General features: G+C 37.5%; 2 protein-coding genes across 3 annotated transcripts; both read right to left on the reverse strand.

Annotated features, from left to right (window-relative positions):
• Window positions 1-571: 571 nt before the first annotated feature.
• On the reverse strand, window positions 572-10,606 carry tmub1 (transmembrane and ubiquitin-like domain containing 1). Of its 2 annotated transcripts, XM_079613503.1 has the most exons (4): window positions 10,364-10,606; window positions 10,046-10,163; window positions 5,389-5,957; window positions 572-1,699 (listed from the first exon to the last, which is right to left on the reverse strand). In XM_079613503.1, exons 3-4 carry the CDS (start codon window positions 5,910-5,912, stop codon window positions 1,348-1,350), a joined length of 876 nt encoding a protein of 291 aa, XP_079469629.1. In that variant the 5' UTR covers window positions 5,913-5,957; window positions 10,046-10,163; window positions 10,364-10,606; the 3' UTR covers window positions 572-1,347. The 2 variants fall into 2 exon arrangements, with proteins under 2 accessions (XP_079469629.1, XP_079469630.1); XM_079613504.1 differs by lacking the exon at window positions 10,364-10,606 and having other exon boundaries at window positions 10,046-10,184.
• Window positions 10,607-11,053: 447 nt separating this feature from the next.
• fastk (Fas-activated serine/threonine kinase) lies at window positions 11,054-23,955 on the reverse strand. The gene is made up of 10 exons (XM_079613450.1): window positions 23,301-23,955; window positions 20,975-21,791; window positions 18,365-18,838; window positions 16,990-17,138; window positions 16,621-16,837; window positions 15,695-15,854; window positions 15,519-15,610; window positions 14,031-14,697; window positions 13,818-13,932; window positions 11,054-12,759 (listed from the first exon to the last, which is right to left on the reverse strand). Exons 2-10 carry the CDS (start codon window positions 21,747-21,749, stop codon window positions 12,673-12,675), a joined length of 2,736 nt encoding a protein of 911 aa, XP_079469576.1. The 5' UTR covers window positions 21,750-21,791; window positions 23,301-23,955; the 3' UTR covers window positions 11,054-12,672.
• Between the last annotated feature and the right edge of the window lie 418 nt (window positions 23,956-24,373).

Genomic DNA, 24,373 nt, shown 5'->3' on the forward strand with positions numbered 1-24,373 from the left:
AAGAAAGCTGAGGGAGAACCGATGCCTACTTACCTAAACATTAAATGTACCCAAATACACATATAGCCTATTTTACATGCATTTATTTACATTACTCACTCACACATAGGCCTATATGAACATATGTAGTGACCCTGAAAGCTATTTGGATACTTAAACCCCCCTTGATTCACAAATTGAAATGTATTTTGAATGTAACGAAACGTCATACCAAGTGGCATTTATTTTAAAAGAAAATAAGCACAAGCACATTTTTATATGAATATATAATATATTTTATTTAATATATAAATTTAAAATATATAATCTTCAAAATTAAGACAAACGCTATTGTGGTAGTTTTCACTTTTGCCACATTTTCTTGTCAAACTTTGAATCATGTCATTGTAAATGCAATTAACTACACCTGTACTTACTCTGCCAGGACCTCATTGCGAACTTGAGGGGAAGTAACTTGAAACATCCTAACATTGAAACCAAACATTTTCAATGACACCAGTCAGTTAAAAGTGGTTGGAGAGATGGGTGAGAAAAAGTGAATCTAGTTCTGAGAAAAACTGATCATTTGTTTGCAGATGCCATTTGGTGTTATATTAATTTTTTTATTTAATGACATTCAGACATTTTCTTTAGTGTCCAGAAGTGTCTACAGTTTTGGGGCTATAGTAAACACTAACATCTGCACCATTTTGGAGAAAACAGACAAATCATTCTCATAATAATTATATGAGCAGCGGTAAAGCATTTCAGAAATGACAAGTCACCAGTAAATAAAAGAATGATTTAATAGATTATATCTCCATTTCAAAAGCCTTATTGTACACAAATTATTTGAATTGTTCCAACATACAAGAGCAGCTCTACTGACCTGCTTTACTACAGTTTGAGTCCGGCAAACAGCCAGACGAGCCTCTGCTTGAAACTCGAACACCATCATTTCATACACCCTCTTACAAGCAAGCCCCAGTTTCACACTGGCAGCATGCATGTGGAAAGAAAAAAAAGAAAAGAAAAAGAGGACAGGCACAATAAACATCTCTAGTTTTCTTTAAAAATAAAATATATAGCATATTCCTATCTGTGACAAGCATAAACTTGGTGCAGATGAAAAATGGCAAAAGTGATGAACAAAAAATAACACAAACGAAAACCACAATAACAAAAAAAAAAAAAAAGAGACAACCTCAGAGATGTTTCTCTGAAATCACAGCCTTCAGCAAAAACTGAGAAGTCCAGAAATCCCAGAAGACATTGCCACTGGCACTGGTAAGTGAGCAAGTGCAAAGAATGAGTATCTGTATGTGCGCAAACACGTATATGCTGAATATAACTGGACAGAATCAGCCATCAACGGCGGTATACCCCAAACGCAACAAAACTAAAGAAGATGGTGATGCCCACGAGTGAGGCGGTGGCAGGTGCAGTGAAGAACTGCCGGTACTGGATCTGGAAGTACCAGAGCACAGACAGCATAAGCACGAACAGAGGCACCATGAGGCTCCCCACGTTGAGAGCCACATGCACCTGGTCAGCAGCCCGTGCCCCGGCAGGCATGGCTCGTGTGGCATGCTGCGAGATGTGGCAGTGCAGAACACTGTTGTCAGCCAGGTTGAGAGAGGCCAGCGTCTGGGCATCGTCCTGAAGGAGCTGGCCCTGGTAAATCAGACGTACCTGGTGCTCCTGTCCAGCAAAGTAAGTTCTGAAAATGCAATCAAACAGAAGATTATATACACACAAATACAAACAGCTACACATTCTGGTCTGCTTGAATCTGTGCTCACAACAATGGAATTACTGTTTAACCACAGAAACTGGTTTAAGTAGACGCCTCACAATACTGCATGAAGGTGGAAAAAAAAGGTCAGAAATATAGGCTACACACCTAACAATAATCAATATAATCATACCATAGAAGAGTGTAAATGAAATGTAGACTGAGACCCTATTAACACCAGAGTAAAATACAGTAAAAATTGCCAGCTAGCACCAGAATTTTTGATCATTTTCACAAAAAGTTTCATGGCCCCCAGAATATTTTGTTGTAAATATTCAATATTGCAAAAACATGCAATATATCAAAAGAAAGAACAAAACCTCTGCTTAAACGTTTTAATCTTGCTTCATATATTCCTTTTTTAACAATACGTTTAATGGGTACGTTTAATAAAAAAGCATAATTTTGAGAAAATCACGTTTTTGTCTAAACCTACGTCTGGATCGGATTCAGAACGATGATCAAAACATAGATGGAGTAGATCGAGTCCATCAACAACCCTCAAGGCTTCACAGTCCTAGAGCTCGTCCTGGGTCAACATTTCATTCGGTACCATTAGGCAGTTTTGATTCGTATGCCGTTTAATATCGATGATCGCATTAATTACATATGCATCTGCAATAGCTTGTTTCTGCTGCTTCTTTGCCTCTGTTTTGATCAGGAGATTCAGTAGTCTTACAGAAGATGCCTAATAGCGCCCCCTACCATATAACAGAGAAAATTCCATCAATGGCGGGGACAGAATTAAAGTGAACAAAACAAATTTCAAGTACAGGTAGCCTACATTGTGAATGCATTTAGAACTGGGTTGTTTTTTTATTCTATATGAAGAATTCAGAAACCCTTGTTATTAGCGACCTGAACTGCAGTCATTGCTTATGCTCGCATATATATATATATATAATATTTATATATATATATAAACTATATTTAGTACTGCACGATTAATCGCAATTTACATGTAATCACACTTAAACCGATTTGGCTTATCACGATTATGAAATCGCAAAGGCTGTGATTATTTTTTATGCGCAGCTTGTCATTGATATACGGCTCTGTAAACACTGAGTTTGACTCACATTTGAAAAAGCAACGCGTCAAACATCTTTCCAAAACAGGTGAAGCATTTATGAACCACTTGTCCAACCAAAGACAACATTTAATAACATGCTATTACTCTCACTTCATAACGACAGGTGAGCATCCTTCTGTGAGATGATGCCCATACGAATTTCCTGTAAAGATGTACGTTATCGTACTTCTGCGGCAGGGCATATTTAGCATGTCTGCATGAGAGCGCCCTCTGGCGTTCAGATGGAGCAGCATTTACTACCGATCAGCCGTGCTGCAATGACAAGCTGCGCATAAAATAAATCGCAGCCTTTACCAAATCGCGTGCGGTTTCATTGCGATTAACTGTGCAGCCCTAGTTTGAATGAATCATTTTTCTTTGCATGACACATTGACATTCCAGTACAGAATAGCTCTTTCGGCATTATCCTGAGCATAAGCATTTATTTCATGCGTCACAGAGCTGAAGAGAAGCTCTCTAGAGCACGCATAAACATCACATCCTTTTCATTTACCCGGCAGAAACGTCCCGAGTCCATCACATAAAAATTAGTCTACAGCCTATAAACAATCTAGGGAGTCGGGGAAGGTCTCATTTCAAGCTGTTTACACATCGCCAATAAAAATAGTGAGTAATCCATGAACATTTCCTATATATTATATAGCCCCTTTAAATAAAAGGGGTTCTAAAAGCAGTTTATGTTGGGTTGAGAATAGAAGAGCTGTTCTTTCATTCTGATTGTAGTTTAGCTTTGATATAAAAGATGTACAAAGTTTACCATATTAAAGTTCAAATCACAATGTCAATCGCAATATGATTTTTTTGGTCAAATTGTTTAGCTCCAGACAAACAAATGACAAAGAACCATAATAACAAAAGGCCTCACAGCCTTCAGAAATCCTAAAAAAAAAAAATCAGAAAAACCTTTCAAGTTCACACCATTCAAACAAAAATGCAAGCACAAAAAAAATTAGTTTTGTCATCTAAAAATGCTGTGCTGGTGCATTTAAACTATTTTAATGGAACATTCTTAGGTAGTTTGGAATAACTGAAGAATTTAAAAACAAAAAAACTGAATGAAATACTGTTTTAAACACTATCGTTTGCAGAGAATGTAGATATTTTGTAAAGCTGCTCAGCAATGTTTAAATTCCATTTAAAACAGAAGAAAAACTCCACAACAAATGTAGAGGATTGTGCAGCGATTTTCCTTGCAAACACACAAGCTGCCTTCCCCAATGAATAACTTTTCAAAACTGAAACTCTCCAATCTGACCTCTTAAAAGGGCGCATTCACCTACTGCAAACATGATGTGAACTCCCACACACTCAATGCCTCATGTTTCCAGAAGACTTGAAGGACCATTCTGCCTCATTTTAATAGAATGGTTACTGCTTGTAAGAATGGATAATTGTGTCTCATGAGGTTCAAGGAGGTCTGTTTTTTGGTTCTCTCTTCTGACTGAAAGAATGGTGGTACACACTGCATAGGAAAGAGAAGTGGTGTTGGAACAAAACAAAAGGTCTCTGGTCGGTAACTGTATGTGGGCTGTTTTTGCTGAAATTTTCTTGGCAGAAACTTTCTTATTGACTGACAAAAATGTATGTTGCCTGATGACAATTAGCAGGTAGCCAAGGATACAATCCATATGCAAAAATCACCAAAATGCTAAAAAAACACCAAAAATGCTTTCTTAAGGTTACTATACACTATCTTGTTATAAATGTGAAAACAGGAGACAAACAGAAGCAAAAGCATTTAGTACCGAATTGAGAACTTCTGTTAAAATCCAATTGAAGTTCTGAATTTGAATTTAGGTACTGTACCAAACAGGACACAGAACTGCAGGAAATTAAAGAGATTGTCTTTCCCATATTTTAAATTCTGTCTTCACTTACTCATCCTCGTGTTGTTCCAAACTTATATGACCTTTTTTTTTTCTGTGGAAGCCAAAACAAGATATTTTGAAGAATATTAAGAATGTTTTAGTAGCTAAAAAGTGTCATTAACTATCATTGGACAAAAAATACAATGGAAGTTAATGGGTACGAAACTGTTATCAACATTCTTTCAAGTATCTTCCTTTTTGTTCAGCAGAAAAAAGAAATGCATACAGGCTTGGAATGACAAGAGAGTAAATTATGATTTTGTGGGTGGACTATCCCTGGGTGGACATAGAATAAAAAATAAATAAATAAAAATCTAAGAAATTTGCAGACTAGAAACTACCCCCAGTCCCCCACCCCACAGTACATTCAGCTTTAAAAAATAAATAAATAAATAAATTACTTAAATGTATTAATTTAATCTTTTTTAAATATAACTATATATATACAAGTTAAATATTTAATTTAATTCTGTGGGGTGTTGTTATTTCGCCAATTTATATAGCTAAATTTTAACCGTTTTTAAACCATTATAACCTAAATAGGCTAATTGTTTTCATCTGCTGCTATCTGTATGCTGCCTTGAGTGTCTTATCTTAAATATAACAAACATTTGATACCAAAATTATTTTAGGTTGAGCATTCAGTTGCTTACCGTTTAATGTAACCAATCGTGTCTTGAAGATTCACTTGCGCTGTCCTCTCTGTATCATTCAAGAACTTCAGCCTGAGCACCATGTTCCTTTGGGTGTCATTCGGTGCTTCTTCGGTCGAAGGCTGTGTGGCACTTGGGGCGCTGGCTGGAAGTTGAGTCGAGGGACCCGCTGAATCTCGATGTCTCAACCCATCTCTCTCAATCCCTGCTTCCTCCAGGAGGCCTCCCTCACCTCCTCCAGCCCTACTATCATCCGAGGACTGTCCCACCGCTCCCGCTTCTGTTCCAGGCTCACTCTTATCATTCTCCCTGACACCGCTGGGCGACGAGTCCGTGTTACCCGAGGGGAGCGGCTCCTGGCTGTCAGTCTCTGTGGAGGGGGAGGTCCCTGGGCTGGGTGAGAGGAGGTGTTCAGGGGGTTCAACAGTGTGAGTGGAAGCCCAGGCCAGAACCAGGACGAGCACCAGGAACACCACTCCAAAGAGCAGGGTGACCTCATCACCCACCCCCTCTATTAGAGCCATCCTGGTCTGCTATGTCCTGGACTAAGGCAACTTCAGACTAGGCACCTAAAGCACATGTTCACAATTACTGATCACATTCATGCCAGTTCATTATTTCTATCAAATGGAAGCTCTGCATTATGCATCATTCAGGGTTCCCACAGTTTTCAGTAAATATCCTGACCTTTCCAGTCATAACTGGATAAGGCTTTTTAATCACTTATCAATATTTTAAATCAAAGACTATAAATCAGAGATTTATGTTATATTATATTTATATTAAGCAATTTATATGACTAGATTTACAATTATACTTATTACTGGACAAGCACTTTTTGAAGCAATACTAGAACAATCGATGTTCACTATAAACATGTAAATAACTTTGAAAGATCTGCCTCATTTTGTTTTTTTAACGCCATGACAGTTTCTCTGGCTATTTTCATGGTGAAAACTTTATTTAAAAATTGTTCCTATAAATTCTAAAACTACATTTCGAATAACTTGAATAAAACACTTTTAAAGGGTACTAAGAGAATAAAGCAATTTTCTCAGAAGAGAAAAAATTCAATAAACTGTTCTGACTATTGCATGAAAACACGTTAAAAATTCACAGATATTTGCAGGTTTTTCATGACCATGATTGGGAACCCTGATCATATTAATAAGAAATGATGCAAAGATTGATGCAAACCCCAGCGCTTTTGGGGTTCGCCGATCAAGCTATTTTTAGCCAATATCCGATCAATCGGAGCATCACTACAATGAAGGGAGGGTGCGTTTGTTTGGGTTGATTTCAAATATCAACAGTGTTCAACGATGATTCTCAGAAATCACTTACTGCACCTTTAGGTTACAATGATTTATTTGTGAAATACGAATGTGACCTTCAAGATGTACACCATTTAGTAATAGCAGAATCATTTAGAAGTTATTATAAAATATGAAATGCCAAAAATAATCGAAAAACCTTTAGTTGAAATTCAATCTAAAAAATGTTACACAAATTCTTACCCCATTAAAGTGTTTATTTTACCCATAATACCAGAATAAATACCAGACTTAGGTGTTTTTCAAATGAGCCAAATTTGAACCAATGATCATAGATGGGAGTTTCTAGAGCAATAAAAGATTGAGATCATCTTTAAGGCAAGACAACAGGTAAATAGGGTAAAAAAAATTAACTACCGTATATATGGTAATAGATAATCACCATATTTCCCAAATTGAAGTACAATAAGACAACTGTTTTAGACGTTTTCTAAAAGTTGCGTTTAAATAATCAAATACGGCATTACGGTATCTACATTTCCAGAACAAAAATATTGGACAAAGCCAGATTCACAATTCTAATTTCATTTTGTTGGCATACTGAAGTAAAGATTTCTGGCTCAGCGGAACTAATGTTGAGGAAATGGCCTTTTACAGATATGTAGTGCAATTGAAATCCAGAAACGCAAATAGATAAAGTGTACTAAAGTAAACCCTTAAGTGTATTTTGGATGTTTTCTTTCCACTTATCTGAAAGAGGAAGCCCAAAATCTCAAAATTGACCAGTGTATATGTTTTTTGTCTTGCATTAAAAACTAAAGATCATTTTAAGCTAATAAACTGGTCAATAAAGTTTGTTTTCCCAGAGCATGACTGTGTAAGCAGTAATAATCTCTGTGTACAGTCCAACTGTTACAAGCATAAGCCGCAACCTTTGAACACAAAAGCAGCGAAGTGGTCCCTTCAGTAAATCAGATATCTCCCCTCTTTAACTGTGGCCATCTATCAGCAAGTTTCAGGCCATATCTCATCATGCCTCCTGATGACAGACTGCCCCTCTGATTATGAATGAAGTCAATGGCACAGCACATTTTTCTAAAAAAAGCAAAAAGGGTCAAATATGTTTATCAGAATATAGTTAAAACCTCTATGACTTCCTTTTACCGATAGAACAAAAGAGGAGAAAGTAGGCAGAATATCAGGGGCTGACAGCCTCAGTCTTTTCACTTTCATAGCATTTTTACATTCAATTAACTGTCATTCTGCGAAAACAGAAATAAAGCCATACGGCGAGACATGAGGGCGAGTAAATTATTTCAGACTTTTAATTTTGAGGTGAACTATCCCTTTAAAAGCAATACATTTTAAAGGGGATATGATTAAATATATTTAAATCAAAAGGTGTGATAACATGAACAGCAAGTGAATTTACGCGTCTAACGTTAAATCATGAAATATAATGTAAAAGTACGAATAAGAACAGGAAACGAAGTCTAAGGGTGTATTCACACCAGGAAAGTCCGATAGTTCACTTGCTTTGGTCCGGACCAAATCATTTTTTTTGTTTTTTTGTTTGGTACGGTTCGCTTTCACACTGCTCTTTTTGCAAGTGAACCAAAATGTGTAAACAAAACCACACGTGTGCTAAGGTCGTCCATTCATTGGACAAGGATTCTCAAGTAGGGAAATCAGGAAGTGCAACAAAAAAAGGCTCGGAGATATAAAAAATATAAAAATTAATTAAAAATAAATTTGGAGATATTTCGTAGGCTACTGCAATATTTGTTATTTTACTGTCTCGTTATTTCGAAATAATATGTGTGCGTGCATCTGTAAATCCGGTGACGCGTGTATTGATTTTTATTAATAAACAAGTGTTTTCTCTAAAAGTGTCGACTCGGCTGCAAAGATGAAGTTGACGATCGCCATCTCCGTGAGAACGCGCTTATAGAGAGAAATGAACATAAATAAGCCTAATAATGGATTACATAATCAGAGAGTAGCCTTTTTCTTTTTTCGTTTTGAATTATTTCGTTTAAAGACATTTCAAGCTTTGTGTATTTGGTGTATTTGTCATGTCTGTGTGAGGCATACACTGAGATTCGTTAAGTTAGGATGTGCTCAGTTCACGTGCAATAGCGCGCGGGCGCCTCCGTTATATTTGTTTCGTTGGCCTATTCATTAAATACAGGCAATTGGTTGATGAAAAATGTATTAAAATTAAGATACAATTTATACAAAACGAAATTCACTTTAAAGAAAGGCTTTCTATAACAACTTCAACTTCAACGGTCAAAATCATGTCTGACCCGCTCCATGTCTCATATTGCGCATCCTATCTCGGTCGTGCTGTTCACTTTTCATAAATCAACATAAATTAACAAATATGAAACGCGCTTTTTTAAATGGCTACAACAGTATATTAGGCCTACATATCCTACTCTCTATTTGTACAAATTTCTGCACATTAATTTAATTCTGAATTTTGCACACACAAGTTGAAAGGCATTTGTTCAAATCAAGTTCACGGATAATTGTGCGTGCATTTATTAGCCTAATCATTATGATACTAAAATCCTAACAAATAGGCAAATATGTACAAAAAAATCAGATGAGTTCTCTCGAAAAATCTCTCGTTCACGTTCATTGTATTAAAAGTGATTCGTTCAGCGTTCGGCGAAAATATGAACGCGTTCAGTGAACACGTTCATGCACAACACTGCCAATGATGCACACACGACGCGCAGAATGACGCGCAACAGTATTGTGTGGCCAGACAGCGCGCCGGAATGGAATTCTCTTTCGCACTTGAATGAACAATATTGGGTCGATATTGATATTGGGCCGATATTGGGTCGGTTCATGTTCACATCGTAAACGAACCGTACCAGAGTTCGTTTGGAACCGTACCGAGACCACCTCTTCAGCTGGGTCTCGGTTCGATTGTTTGGTCCGCACCAGAGTTCGATTGCTGTATTCACACCTGCCCAAAAGGTCCGCACCAAGGGGGGAAACGAACTAGAGTTCGATTCAATCGAACCAAACAAGGCAGGTGTGAATACACCCTAAATGTCAACAGCCACGTAGCCATTACCTACAGAAAAAGTTGAAGTTAACTATTTTTTTACAACAACGTCCAACTCTCATCTTTTCTAAAGCCATGAGTTTAGGGGTCAAGAGCATCAGGTGTGTGTTTATTAGTGAAGATCTGTCTGTGAACGTACATGCAGGTGAGCGCTCGCGCACCGCTACAGCCACGAAACAAGCTCGAGAGCAGCTAACACGCGCTCAACACAGCTGTTACGCCTCAATTTATCGTGTCCTCGAAATTAGTAGAATTTAAACTTTGTAAACAACCTATATGAGGCTCCAAAATGACTTACCGTTGACATATCACATCGTATGATGGTCCATGATTCACACCGTTTAACGTCTGCGCTTCCTGATCACTGGCAGGTTAGAACGATGCCACAAATACTACTTCCGGTTAAAAAAATCTTTCTTCAAAATAAAGGTTTATTGGTTTGACACAAATCATACAAGAAATAATATAGTCAGAAATTAAACCATTTTAATCGCCTTTTTTTTTTCACCCAAAAATGAAAATTCAGTCAAAATTTACTTACCCACAATTTCTGTCTCCTGTGTAATGAAAATTATGTTTTAAGAAATACAATGTCCATATAAACATACAATAGAACTCAACATTTTACCTGTCAAGTGTGCTGCCGGTGCCAATATAGCTTCTGAGTTACATTCAAATTAACATGCACTTCTCTTTAGTTACCACGTGGTGCATGTATTTTGCAACTAGATAGTCTGAATATGTTGTCTTTACTGTCTGTCCTTTCACACACAGATGCTTAGTTGTGTCAGACAGTAAATGACAAACTTGAGCTGCCACTACCATCTGCTCAGACTGTTAAACAGGCAGAATCCATTATGTTGAAGATGATTGCAGAATACCTTTTTAAGCCAATCATTTCATAATTACATATTCAGCTTTTGATGGGAACATTAATAGGACATATCAGCAGATATAATTGAAAAATGAAGCTGAAGTATTAATATTGAAAAACTTCTGCTGAGTTCATAATTTATAATAAGGCAATATTCTATAAAAAAATAAGTTCATTTTATTTCATGGTGGCTTTAATTTAAAGCACAAATATTAAAAATAAAACTGAAGTAAATTTTACAAAAAAAAAAAAAATACAAAAAAAAAAAGCACAAAACTAAAACTATAAAAAAAAGCTAATTTAAAATGTTAATAAATACTCTAATAGTATATAAATTATACTAAAATAACTCTGCATATCAGTTCCAACTAGATACAAGAAGGGGAGGCTTAAAAAGGATTTCTTCCTAGTTTGAAAAAAAGAAAAATTCAAGACAGTTATCTGCTTTTTTATTTTTAATAATCTTTTTTTATATAGACATTTTAATATGTATATATAAACAGACATTTCGATCCATTTCCCCACCTGCTACCTGACACAGACATTCACTCACACAGTCCACTTACATTCACTTCCCATAATAAATTATCTTTCCCTCTAAAGAAAGAGCAAAGCAAATGCACACAGATAAAGTGGTACATGGTTGACTCGCACAAAATACATCTTCCATATTAATAAGATCTGACTTTAGGATCTTTATACGTTTCATATTCATGTAGAGGCAAGCAAGGCCTTCATTTAACAAACCTTCATGGCTTTAGTTAAAACAAACTATGCAAAATGTTGTACTTAGTAAAATAGATTATGATAATACTTAAATATTACACTTAATTGTTGCCCGTCACTGTGATAAAAATTTTAACGTGACAAATCCAACTAGATTCCATGGATTACATTCTTTTTAATGATAAAATTAACATTTTTTTTTAATTGCTGCTAAATTTTACTTGTCTATTCATATAACTTTCATTAAACGTTTTGTTTAGAATTTATCTGAAGATTACAATGAGGACAGATCCATACGCTAAAGGCACAATCTAAAAATGCAACATTCTCCACATGGGAGATGAAAACATTATTTAATAACTATCCTGCAGTCGATTTTGTGCATTGCTTTTCCCCTCACATGATACCAAAGCATCATTCATTTTGAGAAAATAAAATATATAAACATAACCCATTCCTGCATATAATAATTATTGTACATTCCAACATTTCTATTCTGTAACTCGATACAGTTCACATCATAAGACTTTCAATCAACAACTTCACTTATTTATTAATATATATGTCCATATTTTTCCCCAAACCCTCAATTATTTTAGGTTTAAAACCAAAGAGCAGCAGTGGCTGTGGTGGCAGCATCTGAAATACAAATATCTGTGGCTCATCACCAGACCTCTGCACACTTGTGTCCGCATCCATAAAATATATTATGCTCCTCATACTTGCCCCAAAAGACAAAATTATTGCCTACTCTAAAGCCTGCACCTAAACACACCAAAATAACAGAGAGGACATGAAAGTGGATCTGGGAACACCATCAAAAACAAAAAATAAAATGCTGGGGAACATGTAATAAACCACCCGCTCCTCTCACCCCCCGAATATATATACCAAAAACACTCACTCCGGACAAAATATAAAACATTTCAGAAGTTTTGCTGAATATACTGTTCATTGAGAATGAAATGGTCCTCGATCACTCACTGAGGGAAGTACTGTATTCTTGATGACGTTAAATAAGCTGTTTTCCAGGCACAGTTAGACTTACTACATTAACCTTTTTGATTTTTGCCCAGAGGAGACCTCTGAATAATTAAAGAATGACAATAACACCCACCCAGATTCCTTGTGTCAACTGATGTTTTGTCCTGAAAACAAGGACTGTTCACATCCTCTGTGTACAAACGCACATACAGACGCTCACATACACACACAGACACATACATACACCATAGTCTTTCTGAAAACAACAAAACCTCTTGAAAATGCAGAAGTCGCACATGCTCACTGAAGCACATGAACACACACTCGCTTCGTTTATGTCGTCATAAAATAACCTCCAGGAGCTTTTTGTGTAGGTACTGCTTCACTTCCTCAATCCCATTCAGCTTCTCCAACTCCAGATAGGGCAACTACAATAAAACAAGAGTTAAATGAGACACAGAGAAATTCTGCATGCATTAGTAAGGTAGAACCATGACATGACAATATGTTGTTTTTGGGAATGTATCTTGCTAATACCATGGTATTTTTTTTGTTCAGTACATTGGTATGCCATGTAAATACAATAGTTTATAATAGGTAATTGTTCAATACTAGTAGTACTAGCATGCGATACCATAACTGCACCATGGTCCCTTTACAGGATACAAAGTTTCGGTAATTGTTTTCATCTTTTACATGATACACGTAATAGGACTAACAGTTAATCCCCTTTTTAGAAAGTTTTACAATATAACAAGCACACTAGCATTCAAAGGTTTGGGGTCAGTAAACTCCATTTATTTTATAAAAAGTACAGTAAAAACAGTAATATTGTGAAGTATTGTTACAATTTAAAATAACTTTTCTATTTGAATAATAATTTTAATATGTAATTAATTCCTGTCATGGCAAAGCTGAATTTTCAGCAGCCATTGCTGCAGTCTTCAGTGTCGCATGATCTTTCAGAAATAATTTTAATATGCTAAGATTTGGTGCTCAAGAAACATTTCTTATTACTATCAATGTTGACAACAGCATTTATTCGTAATAGAAATTTTCCATTACATTATAAATGTCTTTACTGACACTTTTTGACCAATTTAATGCTTCTTTGCTGAATAGAAATACTAATTTCTTTAAAAAGATTCTTAATGATATGTTTCCCATTCAAACACTTTTTTTTTAGAATAACTAGTTTTCAAATGCATTTTAATGTAAATGTGTCGACTTTCACTGCATTTTAGTATATAATTTAATTTTTATATAGGAAATTAGATAATTAGATTTTGATTACAGATTTTTTATACTCCCCATAACTATATACACACACACGCACACACGCACGCACGCACACTCATAGAGTGTGTGAGAACATTTAAATTAATCTCTACTGTTTTAAATAAACTAGACAGCATAACATAGCATGATATCTTAAGCCTGCAAGTGTAATTAATAACAGGATAAATCTAAATTGTTCAGTGTTTACCTGTAGTATAACGTAGCCCAGTAAGTGCAGGTGACGATCTCTCATGGCCCTGGATCCCACCAGCACGTCAGAATTATGGCAATAATGCCATTTATCATTTACAGACATAATAACCCTGCATATGAGGAAGGACAGAAAGAATGTGTTAAAGATGATGAGCAAGACATTCAAGCCCAGATGACACATAGTTTGACTGATTCAGGAAGGACTGACCTCTTCACCTGCTCTCCTGAGGTCCGGTCAGCTTCAGGGTTGTCAGGGTTGTGAAGCTGCAGTGGAGAACCGGCCACTACATCACTCTCGCCACCCTCTGGGTATGACACACTTTCGTAAAACGTAGTGATCTCACAGTCCGGCACTGGGTTCGCTCCTGTCGCAGCACCCCCCTCGTCCTCCAGGATTTTTCCAATGGAGAACTGGAACAGGGAGTCTTGCGGTGCAACCGTCCCTGGAACGGAGGGTCCTGTCTGGGTCAGGCAGTCTGAGGGGCTACTGAGGGTGGAGCTGTCCTGGCTCTCCAGAGAGTGTTCCTTGGCTAGAGTCGAGTAATAATCTGAAGTGTAATATGGGTTGTAGTCCAGCGAGACCGTTCCATTAGGGCCGACCCTTTGAGATCCTGCTGCTGCCGCTGGAGGACGCATGTGAGCGGAGAGGAAGGCAGACTCCTCTCCAGCTCGTTTGTCAGCCCCTTCCTCCAGTGACGGGGCAAAGGGAGAGAACTTATGGAAGTCGGTAGTGAGGGCCGCGACAGATCCGGACCCATCTGGAGTTTTAAGGTTCAGTACTACACATGGGGTTGAACCAGTGGCTAATGATGCTGCTGGTGTGCCTGTTCTGATGGGGAGGACGCGGCCTGTGCTGTCGATCCACAGCAGGAAATCTGCCGTAAGAGAAAACTGCACATCAATTTCATAGAATTTGAGCATGCCGTTTGTGGCACAAATTTACATTTATGCATTTAGCAGATGGTTTCATCCCAAGTGACAAAAGGGACTTTTGCACAGGGTAGTTATAGGAACTTAGTTGTCGCCACCAGGGCGGTTCCTCAAAATCTAAATGATACCCTAGGGCCATTTTCCTGGTTGTATTCGCACCGCCACTAGGACTCTGAAGTGATGTAAGCTGCTCTTGTTGTTGTGACTTTTATTTTGACGGCACTGAGAACGCCAGAGCCTGAGCACACAGCGCTCCCAATCTCCATCTTCATTAGTATACAACAGTCTTGTCTGATACGTTATTAGATAGAACTGTTATGTTATACAAAGAAAGTAAATGGTACACGTTTACCGTGTGGTTGAATAACAATGACGCTAGCTGAGCAGAAATAAATAATCATGTTGGATTTTCTCCTTAGAATAAAGGTTAAGAGGTCCATCTATCACAGTTTTCCATGTTCACAGAGTAAGTTTGTGGAGTAAATATAAAGGCTATAAACTGTGTGTGACTGTGTACGCAGCTTTTTTTTTTTTTTTTTTAATGGCGGGTGCTGGTGTTTGGTGCATTCTGCCAATCAGTGTACAATTACATCACTGGTATTTCTTATTGTGCTGGTTTAGACCCTAACTCTGAAGTAGGAGCTAATTTAGTTCCTAGAACTAAAATCGTTCCCAGTTCCTGCGGTGCAAACACGGCAAAAAGCGGGTACAACTAAATAAATTCGTAAAAACCCAACGAATGTCTGGATTGCAAAAAGAAAATCACCCGTGTAATATCCTGGTGCGAGAACTTCATCTTGTTTGTAGCCGTGCTCGCCAACAAGCTGCCGGAGTGCCTCTGCAACCAGACCTTTATAACTGAAACACAAATACTCGCTGTTACCTGGAAATTTGTGCCACTTCTCTATTTCAGGATACCGGCAGACTTCTAAAGTCACTTACCTGTATTTGCGGTTCACCTCATCTGCAGTTAAAGCGTGGTCAAACATGAGCACTTTGTGGGTGTCCTGAAGGCGAGGTCCAGTGTACTCCCTGTATTCCAGCTCTACGGCTGAATCCAGTAGTGAAAGGTACCGACGTACGATCAGGGCGTACGGGCTGTCTATATGGAAAAAGATAGAACAGAGTTAAGCTCAAACTTTACTGTCCTCTCCAGTCAACAATTCAGCCAAAAACATGCCTGGGTGAAATCAATTGAAATTAATCAAATAATAATCCATTCTAATTAATAATTCCTATTAATCAAAGAATCAGAAAAAATCAGTGTTTCCACTAAAAAAAAAGCAGCATTTCACATAATAATAAGAAATGTTTCTTGAGCACCCAATCAGCATATTAGAATGATTTCTGAAGGATCATGTGACACTGAAGACTGGAGTAATGATGCAGAAAATCCAGCTTTTCCATCACAGTAATAAATAACGTTTTAAAATATATTAAAACTAGTTATTAAAAATTAGTTATTTTAAACTTTTGAATAGTAGTGTATCAATTCAATTATTTAATTTCTAGTCAGTTAGCCTAGATTTCTAGAAATTTCTTTATCCTTTGTGGAATTCATTTTTAATGTTTTTAAAGAAATAAATCCACCAGCAGAGGTCACCATTGATGTATGTTCCCTATGATTTGTTTGCATGAGTGTTTCCTGCTCCAAAGCAATTTCAGTGTTTACTTATGGGTGCCTAGGATATTATAAATAAAACATTAAACATTCAAAATCAAACATGAAGCTGTTGACCATCTGAGTACATAAGGACTGACTATTTTATCTTCTCAAGAGAGAAGTGCTGGTCTTCTTAGCACTCAACAAACATGCCAGTTAGCTTGCTTTCAAAACGCGCATTCAGTAATGACAAACTCCAACTCACTGGTGACATTGCTGATGAACGATGGAGAAAAGACACGGTGAAGAACAAGCCCAGGAAAATGTCCCAGCTGGAACAAGGACATGAGGATGTTTACAGTTGCCAATGGAGAGCTCAGAGCCTTTAGTTCAAGCACCATCTCCAGCTTGGAAAAAAACTGAGCCTCATTAGCTGGCCGATAACTCATACGACTGAATGGGAAAACAAGCTTCTGGATCACCTGGACAGAGGAAATTGAAAGAGGAAATCTTAAATACAATACACTGGTTTCAAAACAATTACATAACACAGAAAAGGAAGCCAGTTTTTATTTTATTATTTATTAAATACATAAACAACCCTTTAGTACTGAAACCAGTCCATTTGCCTAACCTTGCTGTCCAGGTATTCACCCTTCTTGACCAAGAAGTCAGCGATAGTGTCTAGCAAGCGTGTTTCTCTGAGACGATGGCGAGCGATGTACTTGGCAATGAGGGCCATGGTGTAAGGCGTGATGCTATCAACCTTTTTAGGCAACTCCTCTAAAAAGACAAAAAAGGATTTAAAGTTAGTCTCATTCAGATCTTAGCAACAGGAATTATTTAGCATAATTTTAGCAAAAATGTTATCATTATAAATATCAAGCGATCAATGTTTGGCCCCTGCTGGAAGATCACCATTAGATTTCACCTTGGACACATTATAATTTTCATAGACATTTCAGAATTTTTACAGAAAATTCGGTTTACCACAACAGTCTATCTTTTGGCTTCTATAAGCATTTTATGATGGATTTTTTAAATACATCACTTTTCACACATCACACACCTATTATGTTTTAAAGAAATTGCTCATGTGATATATGAAATACAAAGTATATTTTTCACCATATTTCTGAATTGTTTTCTGATATATAATACATGAAATATAGAAATATGAAAATATGCTTTATACACACACACAGATAGATAGATAGATAGATAGATAGATAGATAGATAGATAGATAGATAGATAGATAGATAGATAGATAACACAACCATACTGTATTTATTTAAATAAATCAATACTCTTATTCAGGAAGAATGCATAAAAAGATTTGGTCATGGTTTGAAAATTCAGCTTAGCCATTTTAGGAATAAATTAAATTTTAATGAAAATTTCACAATATTACTGTTTTTACATTTTTTTTTTTTTTTTTTTTTAAAGCATGGTTGGCTAGTTAAACTCTTTCAAAACCCGACCCTGACCTTTTGAAAGGTAGCGTATATATAAATTACGAGGCGAAGCACTTGGGCGGAGTGATTAGCGCAACACTCTGAGCGAACTCTCTGCTCCTCACCACAGGGCTTCTTGGGTGCTGCGAGCAAATCACTCCACAGAAGTAGCAGTGCTTCGCCTTCTGAGAATATAGTTCCCAGTATGTATACGGTTAGAAGATAACTTTCTCATGTGACCTTGTTATTTGTACACGCTGTGACTATACAAATCACAACATGTAAATAGGAAAATGTTGACGTTATTTTGTCACTTATTGGGAGCAGTATGCTAGCTGGAGCCGTTTACCTCCAGTCTTTGTGCTAAGCTAGGCTAGCGGTGGGTGCGTCAGACAGAGTTACGGCACGCACGGAGATAAAAAGGGTATGTGGACTTATCTAACTCTGGGGGATACGGTGAATAAGCTAAAGTCCCAAAAAGTCGGTGTGTTCCTTTAAGTGTAGTGAAAAATGACAGGCTAACCTTATGAAGACAAATGTGTCATTAACTCACCTGCAAGACTGCTCACAAACTTCTCCTGCCTGTTCTGGTAGAAGAGGTGAGAGCTGAAGATAAGCTCGAGGCTCTTGTTGCTAGCCTCCCTGGCACATGCTGACAGCATCTCATCCAGCAGAGCCATCTCATGGTCCCTGACGCTGCTAACGCTGGCCAGCGTGTGCTTCACCAACCGCAGGATCTTCCGGTTCACCACCAGCAGCTCCGGGGAGGCTCCATCCGCCGCCCGCAGCGCTCTCCATTTAGTGCGGTAGTAGGAGAGCAGGAGGAAGAGCGTCTGGGGGTGGCGTTCCCTCTCGATGTTCTTCTCTAGCCCGGCGAGACATGACTCAATCAACGGATGCTGGCTGGACGGGTGCAGCTTCATGCTGCTGCTGAAAACCATGGAGATGTCCTTTTGGTTGAACTGGGACAGACGCGCCTGGGACTCTTCCTCCAGCACCTGCACAATCTGAGAGTCACTGGGCAGCCCTAAATGAGATGGAGAGCACATACGATTAAAAGTCAAAATATAGATGTAGAAAATATAGACTGTAACTTGATGGCTGAATGACACAACAAGCAGTGACAGGAGTGTCAGATGCTGTATTTCACCTAAAACTATTTGAAACAAAAAAAATCTACTTTTATAACAATTTTCTAAGCACATTTGCTTAAATAACAACATACACTTTAGCTGGCACAGGAAACATATATTGCACTGGAACTGAGCACTTTTTTCCCTTTTAATAAATTCTTGAAAATATTCTTAAAGATATTTTATATGAATATTGTATAGGTTTTTTTATTTTCTTTAAATAAATAATTATTATTACTTTTTCAAATATTTGATAATTTATTTAAATAATTTAAATTAAATATTTTTAAGCTGACATAAAACAATTTGAAAATGAGAAACGTTTCTACAGCAATGGACCAATCAACGTTAAAATTTTGATCGTGGAAGAGGGAAAAATGTTATTTCCTTTTTGAAGAATAAAAAGGTTGATAAGCTCTGCTTCGAGATGAAGCTCCAGAGAGACTGTGTTGTTCCATGTATTTTTTGCATCGTTTACTTCAAATTATAGTGGAGTGTGTATTCTAATTAACAAAATTTTACACTGGATACTTGTATAAACGACTACATAAAATTGCTTTGTATGCAGACGACATCCTTTTGTTTGTTACTCAACCGGAGAAGTCTATTCCAGTGATTATGGAAATGATTGAACAGTTTAGTAAAGTTTCAGGATATAAAATTACAGCATGTATAGGACTATACATGAGGATTCGGATAGATGCACTCCCCTGCTATTGTCTATGTTAGGAAGGATTGCTTTGACCAAGATAATAGCATTGCCTCGTTTCTTGTACTTATTTCACATTATCCCAATTCTTCAAAATTGCACTATAATTAAACGTATTAATGGCTGGTTCAGCTCTTTTTTTGGGAACCGAAAGAAACAACAAAAATTTACTAAGCAACTTCCCAGAAATAAAGGATGTCTTGTGATTCCGGATATCACAGTTTCGGTATAATTTTGAATGGGTGAACATGATCCAGATTCAGTTTGGTTGGATATTGAATCACTCAACTCAGGCAATGGTTCATTTTGTTTTAGACATTAAAAAATAACTGGTCTAGGGCAGAACAGGATTGTTAGTAACACATTACATGTGTGGAAGTTAATCAGGAGTTGGGAAAGAAAAGCCAAAACTCTGTCGCCTATTACTCCAATACAAAGACATTTTGATTTCCAGCCTGGAATAATGGTTTCACGTTGTAGAGAGACATTGGTATAACCACTATAAAGGATCTGTTTGATAAAAAAGAGGTGTTGTTATTATTCAAACACTTGGAAATGCATAATATTAAAGCCTATTGGGTACAGATTTGTAGGAGATTAACCGCCGGTTTCACAGACAAGGCTTAAGCCTAGGCTCAGACTAAATGCACGTTTGAGCTGTTTTAACTGAAAGTAACTTGCACTGACATATCTTAAAATATATCAGTGTCATTGTTTGTTGGTATTGGTGAATAATGTACTTAGTATTGCCATGTCCTTTTGCTTTAATAGCAGCATACACTTGAGCTGGCACAGAAATTGTATTTTGTGTTTGCACTAAGCCCTTTTTGAACCACCTTTTCTCTTAAATATATTTTTGAGTATATATTGTGTGCAGGCTTTTCTCTTTTTCTTTTCTTGAATGATTATTATAATAACATATTTTCCTAATATTTTATAACAATTCGTTTAATTTGTTACAAATATTTTTCAATTGAAAAAAATATATATTTTTGCACTGCGCATAACAGCTTTTTAACTTAAAAGTAATATTTATTATAGAAAGCTCCACGACTTGTCGTGAAAACTGATAAAATTGTAATAAGTCACTGACATTTCAAGCCCTGTAAATCACCTTCATTTAAAATATCCCTGATATTTCAGAGACAAAATATTAAGTAGTAAGGAAATCTGACCTTTTAAGGATTGAGGTCACATGGACAATGTAAAAAATGTGCGTTTTTAATTAATAAACTAATAATAGTGCAAAAGAATATACGTTTAAAGTTCCCGTCGATGTAATCTGAGTACATTGTCATTGAACTGAAAGGGAAGGACTCACCAAGAGCAGCAACAGCATAAAGGCAGTTAACAATGCTGAAGTTGTCAAACTTGGAGCAGTCATTGACAATGGCATCACAGAGAGTCTGAAAGTCCTGGTTATCCAGAATGTGTCGTATAGCGTTCTCCCCTGAACCTCCAACAGAGGTCGCTGGCAAGGCTCCTTCGCCCGCCCCTCCACCGCCGCCGCCACCCGCCTGACCTCCAGCCTGCTGCAGTACCAGGAGCTGACCGATCTTCTGTAGGGCAATGGGGTAATGATTGTGCGAGATCTTGCCTGGATTCTGCGTGACCCAGCGGAGGACTTCATCCACGGTGCGTGAGCGATCGATCAGTCGCTTCATGGTGAAGAAGGTGTCGTAGCTCATCTTCTCATGGATGAAGTTCCAGGTCTTCTTCTTGCCGTGGTGCAAATGTGCATGAGGCTGGTAGTGCGGAGGGGGGAGGTGGGCGACTTGAGGGTGCGTGTGGTAGTGCTGGTGGGTCTGGTAATGGGGCCGGTGGGCATCTAGACGGGCTTGATAAACGGGTGGGTAGCTCTGAGGATGATGGACATGAGGGTGATGTGGAGGGAGTGGATGATGGTGGTTCTCCAACATGGGCGGCCCTCCTCCCATCAGGCTGATGCGCCGACCTGGCTTGCCCCCACCACCGCTGTACATGCGTGTGGTGTACATACTAGTAAGAGCACCTAGACTCAGCAGGCGAGAAGGCTGGTGGGGCGAGGAGAATCTCCTGCAGGTTAAAAGGCCAAAGCGAACTGGCAGCCCCAGCATGGTATATAGGGTGGTTCAAATGTAAAGTTCAAGAGAACATTCCTGCAAATAGAAAGTACATCCTTTATTAAATACACTTCATAGTCCAAATGATTTTTTCAATCTGTATACAGCAGATTTTAGTGCTGAACCACAGTGAAATGCAAAATTATGGTTCAGCACTTATGGAAAGTCATCTCCACACCAATGAAGCAGGCAGGAGCAGCTCCAGAAATAGATGGTAACTTGAGAATTGTCAAACTGATGTGCCCTTTCCTTCAGGGGCTGAGAGGAGGAGAGGATATCCCATCCTCACATCTGAATCAGACGTTTATGAATTGTCATTACACAAAAATACAATTATTATGATTATGAGGTTGATCCAGATACAAAACTTTAAAACGGATCAAATGTGCATCTAGATTTGAATGTACACCAAAGCTTGGGGTCAGTAAGGTTATTTAAAAAAAAAAATTAATACTTTCATTCAGCAAGGATGCATTAAATTGATCAAAGGTATTAAAGACATTTATAATGTCAAAAAATGTCTCTCTCAAGTAAAAACTGTTATATGGAACTTTAGTTTAAATTTTAGATGAATACATTTAGATTAGTCTTTAGATTAATAAGAAGAAGAAATGTTACTCAAGCGCCAAATCAGCATATTAAAATGATTTCTGAAGGCTCAGATGACACTGAAGACTGGAGTAATGATGCTGGAAATTCAGCTTTGCCATCACAGGAAAAAAAATACATTAATATTGAAAACAGTTATTTTAAATTGTAACAATATGCAGCCTTGGTGAGCATGTTGACTTTCAACATCATCTTTAAAAAGCCTTACCAACTCCAAACCTTTTAACAGTTGTTTAATCACATATTCAGGTTCAGAGGGACCAAATCTACTAAAGCACTGAAAAATGCATATCAAACCAGCACTAATGCATATATTGGATATTGAATATTTCAATATAAGTTTAATTGCTGTAAACAGAGATTGACATTAAATGCATCTGCTGTCATTGTCTCATGTTGGTGTGTCATTGGTTGTACCATTTCCAAAGCATTTGTCCCCTTTAAAGAGATAGGAATTGGAAAATAGACATATGAACCACTTTAATTATGCTTTTTTAATAATGGTTCACAAAATAAATTTTGATCAACAACATCATTGTTTTCAACATTAATAATAAGAAGAAATGTTTCTTGAGCACCATATTAGAATGATTTCAAAAGGATCATTTGACACCAAAGACTAGAATAATGGTTACAGACTTGCAATATAGTTATATGAACTACTTAAATTGTGCTTTTTTTGGAGCTTGACAGCTCCCATTCTCATTCGACCTTCTGTGCCACAGAAGATAGAAAGTCAATCTGGTTTGGAACAACATGACGACGAGTAAATAATGACAAGATGTTTGACCTAAACTTCTAGCATTCCCTTTGTCACTTGTTAATAGTTTCGAGTCAGAAAATATTGATTTGTCTTGAAAAATACACCACTATAAAAAGATTAAACATTACAATTGCTGCCATACGACCTCGCGTGATGGTTAAAAGCAGGCTTACATGTTTATCTCAGAGGATGGCGCGTGGATGGATGTGCAGGGTCAGGAGGAGGAATTTGCCCGCAGGAGTCGGTGGCATTGGCAATATTATTGCCGATTCGACGGTTGACTGTGTTGCACAGCGGTGTGGATTCACAAACTGATCTTTAATAAACGTTTTAAGTGGACTGACATGTTGTAAAAGCTGGATTTATGGAGCATCTGCTGAGGCCCCGGAAGAAGAGCAGAGCTGAGCGCTGCTAACGAACTGCTACACCGATGATTTTACAGTATCTGCGCGTTGAAGCTGCGGTTGTTTTGCTCCGTGTCGCGAAACGCTAAGAGTTGTACTAAAATATGGCTAAAAATACAGTGCGTGAATCTGGTGCGATCCGGCAGGGCATGGCTTGATCAACATGCACGACTTCCCCAGCAGCTAAAGTCAGTGATTATCAGTGTAGGTGAAGGTAAAGCTGCCTGATCGGAACTATTTATCTGTATGATCTCGATACAGACTCATAATCTCATGTCGCCTCGGCGGACTCGTCTGTCAGGGCCTGGTAACCTCGGGGTGCCCAGTCTTCCGCTACACTCCCCTTGCACTCCGCCAGTGGTCGTCCGCCGCCCCGGTGTTCGCCATGTTCCCGGAAGTCAACAGAGGCAGCCCGGAAACACGTGTTTGTCAGTTTTTTTTCTTCCATAATATTAGTTTTTTCTGAGTTATATCATAGTTTTTGTTTTATCATACAATTAACGTCTCTATAGGCTTTTCTTTCTATCTATCTATCTATCATTAAGGAATTTTTAATTAATCACACTAACATTAATTTTTCTTGAGGGATCATGTTAATAAGCTTTTGAAAACTAACAGCACTTGGGCCAAAGTTAGTGTGTCTAAAAGTGTTATATCAAGTCAAGTATTTTTATAGAGCAAATTTTAACACAACCGTAGTTGATCCAAAGTGCTTTACAAAAAATAAATAAATCAGAATTTAAGTGAGAGGAAAAAAAAGACAGACACTAAGATAAAAATCAAGTATCAAAATCAATCAAAATGTATGTACAATACAGTATACATACACAAATAACGTAGAA

This window comes from Phoxinus phoxinus (assembly GCF_949152265.1).
Source record: "Phoxinus phoxinus genome assembly, chromosome: 5".
Lineage (NCBI taxonomy): Eukaryota > Metazoa > Chordata > Actinopteri > Cypriniformes > Leuciscidae > Phoxinus > Phoxinus phoxinus.